Raw genomic sequence first — 7,074 nt, 5'->3', positions numbered from 1 at the left:
ACCTTCCTTGTAGTATAATCATCTTTTTGTCCTTAAGTACGAAAATGTTAGATACGTTTTCCCTAACAAAATCGATTAATTGACTTAATAATTGGTTTCAATCTGTGTTGCAAAAAATACCTGCCTCAACCAGGAGTCGAACCTAAACCTCCCTACTTGGCAGGACGCCTTACCAATTCGGCAGGATTTTTCGCAATACAGATTGGAACCAATTAACAAGTCAATTAATGAATTTTGTTAAGAAAAACGCGTAATATCTTCTACTTAGGAATAAAAAGATAGTTGGTGATAGGTTTCCGCGTACGTTTGTAAATACCGAAAAATAATTCGGGCGTGCGTCTGATTTGCATAACTAATAACGAGATTTATCCTTATGTAATTTTAATTGGCAATCACACCTAAGAACCGCGATGTGGCTTCGATTAGCCATAATTCTTCTCACTTAGCCCTAACAATATAAATGTCCAGGAGACATGTCCAGAGTATATCCTGAGAACGTCCTGGGGATGTTTCTATGTCCTCAGGACATCTGTAGGACGCCCCCAGGAGATTTTGTGTTGTATGTGGCTTTGATTGGCCATAATTCTTCTCATTTAGCTCTAACAATATAAATGTCCAGGAGACATGTCTAGAGTATGTCCTGAGAACGTCCTGGGGATGTTTCTATGTCCTCAGGACATCTGTAGGACGCCCCCAGGAGATTTTGTGTTGTATGTGGCTTTGATTGGCCATAATTCTTCTCATTTAGCTCTAACAATATAAATGTCCAGGAGACATGTCTAGAGTATGTCCTGAGAACGTCCTGGGGATGTTTCTATGTCCTCAGGACATCTGTAGGATGCCTCTAGGAGATTTTGTGTTGTATGGGAGATGGTATCTGCACAGACCTTTCAGCACATATTCATATTTCGTTTATTTTTATTTTTTACTCCAACTTACGCTAAACTTATTTCGCATATCATAGACGACTACTAACGGTTGTCTACTGTGGAGCCGATTCGCGCGCCGCCACTCGTTCCGCATTCCCGGCACGATTGTGCCAAAATTACCGTCACGGTGCGATATCAAAAATCGATAGGGTCACAGCCGAGCTCGTGGCGGCATCTGGCGGCTCGCCGGCGCACCGGCACGAGCAGCGCCTCCGTGGAGAGTGTCGCGTGTAGTTACAGGTAAGCCCAACCGTTAGCCGTTCTCGGGTGGAAACGAAAAGTACCTAGACGGCGACAACGAGAGAGAGTAGGTACGAGTATATCGGTCAGCCGGAGAAGGAAGAAACGTGCATTTCAATGTGGACAAGAGCGGGAGAGGAAACGAAGCAACGCCGCAAGGCGAGGGAAGCCACGACCTTAGACGAGAGGAACTACAACACCGTGGTGCGCTTCTCCGTGACGATCGTGTATGCACGCGTCTGCGAAGCGTAGGTACGCCATGTTCCCTCGGTCGTGGTCGGCGGCGCGACAGAGACGGGAATAGTAAACCAGACGGATGACAGGAATGCATAGCGGTGCGACGAGCGCGAACGTCGACGGACTCACGACGCGACGGCATCGGCGAGATCGCGTTGTTCGCGCGTAATTCGGGGCGTGTGCCTTTCTTCGCCGTGTCGGAGCGCTCTCTCTCTCTCTCTCTCTCTCTCTCTACCTCCTGTCTGTCGGCTCTGTCTCCCTTTCTCCCTCCGTCCTGTCTCCCTCTTGCACTCGCAGCCTATCTCTCTCGCGAGTGCTTCTCCTTCGGTGGCGAGTCCCGAGTGCTGCTGAACGTGTAATAAGAATACGCCACGGCCAACGATGCCCCAGCGTCGGAGACGCGCGTCACGCGTCACCGTCCCGTGACACGACGAAGTCCTCCTGTGTGCTGTGTACCCGCGCTCTCGGCGAAGCGGGACGAGAGGGGGCAACGGACGTGTACGGAAGGCTAGGCGAGACGCGACGCGACGCGAGGCGAGGCGAGACAGACAGACGGACAGTCAGTCAGTCAGTCAGTCGGGTCAGGTAGAGGCGCAGGCGACGCGGACGGCGAGGAAACCGTGCCGCTCGGAGAGCAGGAAGCAGCCGTGCACAGAAGGCAGGTCGCGCGCGCGCGGCCATTTTTACAGCGCACGATGCGGCAACCGTGCGTGCCCGTTCGATCCGCCATTCCAAACAATCGGTGCGCTACGTGCCCTCCTCCTCCGTGCAGCGGGGTGCATCTGGCAGGTCGCGGAGGCACCGCCGTGCTGCGACGACGACGATAGGCGCCGCGCCGCGCTGCGCTGCGCTAGTCAGCCAGCCAGCGGACGGACAGACCGACAGAGCGACGGAGGACGACGCGCGGCGACGCGCTGGCCGCAGCACGTAAGGCGGTGCGAGAGTCGACGTGACGTCGCGACCAGAGAACGACGGCCCGTGGCCGCCGGCTTGTGCTAGCGGGGAAGGTGGACGACGACGTCGTCGACGTCTCTTGTACGGCTCGACGGCTACGACGACGACGACAACGACGGCGAGGAGGAAAAGGAGAAAGCGAGGGGCCGGGGAAGACGAAGGAGGAGAAGGAAGAAGACGGACGATCGCGACGATAACGCGAGGAGGATGATAACGGCGCGCGCGACTACGACGACGATTACTGTTACTACTATTACTACTACTACCACCACCACAACTATCACTACCACCACTACTAGCACCACCACCACCACAACTACTACTGCTGCTGCTGCTGCTGTCGCGACGAGGTCGACGGCGAAGACAACCGCTGCTGTTACGTTCGTGACGGGAACGTTCGCGAACGGAAGGAAACGAGCCCGTATGGCCGATCCAGTCGATCTTGCTGCGCTACGCTGAGCGTGCCGTTGTTAATGCGTGTCTGTGATTCGCGCTTGTGCCCGTAGCGAGGAGTCTATGTAGTGTGCAACCCGGTGGTGTACATAGCAGAGTCGGATGATAATAGTGTGCCGTTCGTTGACGTGAGTGTGCCTATTGCTTTCTCTCTGTCCCCCCTTTTCTCCTTTATCTTTCTCTATCTATCTCTTTGGTATCTACTGTGTGCTGCTGTTGGCCCTATGTGTGCTCGTTGAGCGTGCGCCCGTCTCACTCGCCTGTGAGTGCTCAATCTCGGTGTCTCTCTCTCGCACTCCAATCTCCTTCTTCCTCTCTTTTTCTTTCTCTGCGTTTCTCTCTCTCTTTCACTCTGCTTGTCTCTCTCTCTCTTTCTCTCTCTCTCTCTCTCTCTCTCTCTCTCTCTCCTTTTCTATCTGTGCCCGTCTGTCCGCCCTGCGTGCGTGTTTCTCGCGTGCCTCCTCGCCACGCACCCGGACTCTCTCCTCTTCTTCGACCACCGCGCGATCGATGTGACATCGTGCCGTGCCGTCGTGAGCCGTGCTCTCGTGGCAATATCGCGAGTACGCATCGCGTTACGCACCGCGAGCGAGAGGACTCGCTCTCTTGGCCGTCGCAACGGGCGCAGGAGGCAAGGGATATCGAGCCTGAACATACGTGCGTGCTTGCGTGCGTGCGTGTGTACACACATACACATACATACGTGCCCGTACGTGCATACACGGCAGTGCGTGCCGACGGCAACGTCTCGTGAGTGCGTATCCTGAGGCAGTGTGCGCTCTCCTCTCTGCCCGCTTCCTCCTTGTCTCTCACTCCTTCCCTACCGTCTTTCTACCTATCCGCCCCTCCCGCTCCCCGAGTGCCCTGTGCGCCCCTTCGTAGTCTCTCCCTTTCTTTCCTCCGTTCTTTCGTTCTTCTCTCTTTCCCTTCCTTGCTTTTCTTTCGCTCTTCCCTTCTCTCTGCACTCTCCGCCTCTCTTCTCTTTCCCTCGGCCCCAGGACGATCGGTCGGTACGACCATAGAATGCACGACGACACCGCCACGGTCGTCGTCGACATCGTCTCGTCTTCTATATCCTTGGTCGTGGCCACTGTTTCCGCCGTCGTCGTGGTTGTGTTAGTGGTTGCCAATTCTGTCGCCTCCGCAGAGCTCCCTACGCCGAGAGTTGTCAGGAGACCACGCCGAGGGTGATCACAAAAGTGAGAAAAATATAAAGAAAGAAAGGGAGAGAGAGAGAGAGAGAGAGAGAGAGAGCGAGTGAGAGCGAATCTCGCGCACGCGTTCGTCCGATCCACGATCTTCGGCGAACGTGGTGTTGTGAGATTCCCCTGGTTCTCGGAGAAGCAGCCGTGTGTGAGATCGCGCGAATATGGAGATCGAGGCGAAGCAACGTAGCAGCCAGAAGAACCGACGACGGGAGCGAGCGCAGCGTATGCTGGCGCAAAGGGAGAGCCTGGCGAGCGCGAAGCAGCAGCAACAGCAACAACAGCAACAACAGTCGCAGCAGTCGCGGCAGCGTCCGAACGACGAGGAGGACAGCCACAGCGGGGAGGACGAGGACCCCGCCGGCGGCGGCGGCGGCCTCGGCCTCGGTCTCGCCAAGACCGGTCATCCGCGAGACGGCCACCACTCGAGACCGCCCAGGCCACCGCGACCCCCGAGGCCCCGTAAGAAGTCTTCCCTCGCGGCCGCCAACCAGAAGGAGCCTCTCTTCGAGGAGGAAATTATCGACGGGTTCGCCATGCTCGCCTTCCGCACCTACGAGGAACTCGAGGTGAGACGTTTTGTTACGCGCTTATAAACGATATCAACACGTCGTGTCGTGTCGCCGCCTATGACGACGATGATGATGACGATCACAGCCGCGAGTCAATCGCGCATACAGCAGCCGCCGCCGCCTCCTTCTCCTCCTTCTCCTGCTCCTCCTTCTCCTCCTTCTCCTCCTTTCCTCCCTTCCTCCCTTCCTTCCTCCCTTCCGTAGACCGTGACCTCTGGTTCCTGCCGAGGGATCCGCTGCCACCTGTGAAAAAGCGGACGACACGTAAACAGAATGACAGTATTTGTCGGGATTCACCTTGGAGTTGTGAACGCGTCTCTCTGTGTGTTTCCATTTGCTTCTCGTGAACGAGTGTATCTCGCTGCGCAGGATTATGTGCGAGCGTGCTTCCATACGAGGTTATACACGCATAGTGTTGCTTCGAGTGTTACGCAGCGCTATCGCGTTGTGTGCTCCCGTCTCATTTCAAAGCCGTCTCATTTCAAAAATACATATTGCATTTGAGTAAACGTTACGTTTATATTTTATATGTTCGTGAATTTATTATTGTTTTATCATAGGCATCAAATTTACTCAAGATTTACTCAAGATTATGAATCTTAACGAATTTAGCATTCGAATCGTACACACTAAGAATATTAACCTAACTTTTTCCTTGGCTCACACGCGTATCGATTGGTCTGTTTGTTTTAGCTGTACTACTGAACTGGCAATATGTTAGAATAAGACAACTATATTTTTTCTTACTCTAACTTATTGCATCAGTTCAGCAGTACAGCTAAAAAGAACAGATTAGATCTCTCAGCCCGACGGAACATAAAATCGATACTTTTTTGAAACCGTAAACGTTATTATCGTGCGCATGCACTTTAACTAACCAAAAGCACTTAACTATAAGCCAAAGTTCATGTCAGAAGTAAACTTTTGATATATATATATATATATTCCATTCTCATTAATAAAAAATAATTCTCACAGACCAAACCCGAATCTTTGTGTATTAGAAAATTACATGAGTCAAGAAAGTCAAGAAAGTCAAGAAAGGTTAGGTTAATACAAAAATTCGGTTTATTTACTACATAGAGTCGAACCAACTTTCTTTATCTTCGATAAAGTTTTATGATATTTTCGTAAAGAAAATTAATTCTTCTTACGTGATAATGAGCTTTTTTTAAAATTGTGATGAATATGTATTAAGACTATATTATCAAGAAGATGTGTGTTCTTTGTTGAAGATAATCATTTATATATTTAAAAAAGAGAGAAAGAAAGAAAGTAATAGCTTTTCTTAGAATGATGTTTTCTGTGTGTATTTTCACACGAAGATAAAAGTTGAAGGTTCTTTGATATCAAATTATTGAAATGGTGAATAAGTCAATAAGAGTCAATAAAAGCTAACATGCGAATCTTTTAATGCCAAAATCAAAGCCATATTTAAGTCGTAAAACTAATATTTATTCTTAAAGGGAGTCGATTTCAAAGTTAAATAGTTCGAAAGAGAATAAATGTTAATAACGTCTCAAGTAATATCTTTAATTTCGTTAACACACTAAAAAATCCGTACTTTGGTTCTTATTGGCCCTACCACTGCCTGTATTTTCACTTGAAATTGAACAATGATTGAACAATCTGATGTACACAATCCAATCCAAAACATTCACTAGACCTAATTACTAATTCTCTCTAATTAATCTAATTTCTCAATCACGCGCGATGTTTCTACATATTCATTCATCATGACTTGATTATTCCGAGAAAATGACGACGTTGCCTCAAAGCAACCTCAACTGCCACACATTGCAGTGAAATGATATTTTTCTGCGTGCATCGCCAAAGTAGAGAGAGTCAAAAGTGCTTTTCGACAGTGAGTACGCACTGAAAATATGCTGACAAAGGACCGTTCTCCTTTATCCGGAGCCAAATAAGTAAACTTTAGTACCAATCGATGAAGAATGTTTCAATAAGTGCTGAAATCGAAGAGATCTGCGAACTTGTCAGGGTTCCAAAAATTTGGAATTCTGTTAATTGCCTCATATGTTCAGTGTCTTCACTTGGTCACCTTGAAGATCTCTATGCGACCATGGCATTATTTTAGAAATATCAAAATGATAATTAAAATTTCGATTTGGGTCATTTATCACACCGGGAGAATACTATTTTGATTTAGAAAACTTCTTGTCACTTTGCAGGTTGTATCCGGGAGAATACTATTTTGATTTAGAAAACTTCTTGTCACTTTGCAGGTTGTATCCGGGAGAATACTATTTTGATTTAGAAAACTTCTTGTCACTTTGCAGGTTGTATCCGGGAGAATACTATTTTGATTTAGAAAACTTCTTGTCACTTTGCAGGTTGTATCCGTATTTCCGAATTCCATTGTCCACACTGTGATCAATGTTAGTGCTTTTGTCATCGTCTTCTAGACGACAATGTTTCTCTATGCGAAGTTAAAGATAAAAGTTAAAGGTTCTTTAATATCAAATT

At 48.9% G+C, this 7,074-nt stretch overlaps 1 protein-coding gene across 7 annotated transcripts in view; it reads left to right on the top strand.

Moving 5' to 3' along the window:
• Positions 1–2,792: 2,792 nt before the first annotated feature.
• Positions 2,793–7,074, top strand: part of LOC116847418 (autism susceptibility gene 2 protein-like) — a 76,193-nt gene continuing 71,911 nt past the window's right edge. For 4 of the 7 annotated variants that reach the window (XM_032822401.1, XM_032822399.1, XM_032822400.1 and 1 more), the window contains exon 1: positions 4,145–4,587. In XM_032822401.1, coding sequence (XP_032678292.1) covers positions 4,183–4,587 — 405 coding nt within the window. In that variant the 5' untranslated portion in view covers positions 4,145–4,182. Of the gene's footprint in view, positions 2,942–3,879; positions 4,013–4,144; positions 4,588–7,074 lie in introns of those variants that run through there. The other 3 variants (XM_032822397.1, XM_032822398.1, XM_032822396.1) reach the window with 3 other exon arrangements.

The sequence above is a fragment of the Odontomachus brunneus genome, unplaced genomic scaffold, assembly GCF_010583005.1.
Source record: "Odontomachus brunneus isolate Ranch 3 - 2012 unplaced genomic scaffold, Obru_v1 Obru_scaffold_077, whole genome shotgun sequence".
Taxonomy (NCBI): Eukaryota; Metazoa; Arthropoda; class Insecta; order Hymenoptera; family Formicidae; genus Odontomachus; species Odontomachus brunneus.
Note: the sequence above shows the minus strand (reverse complement) of the source record. Positions and strands in the feature narration are given on the sequence as shown.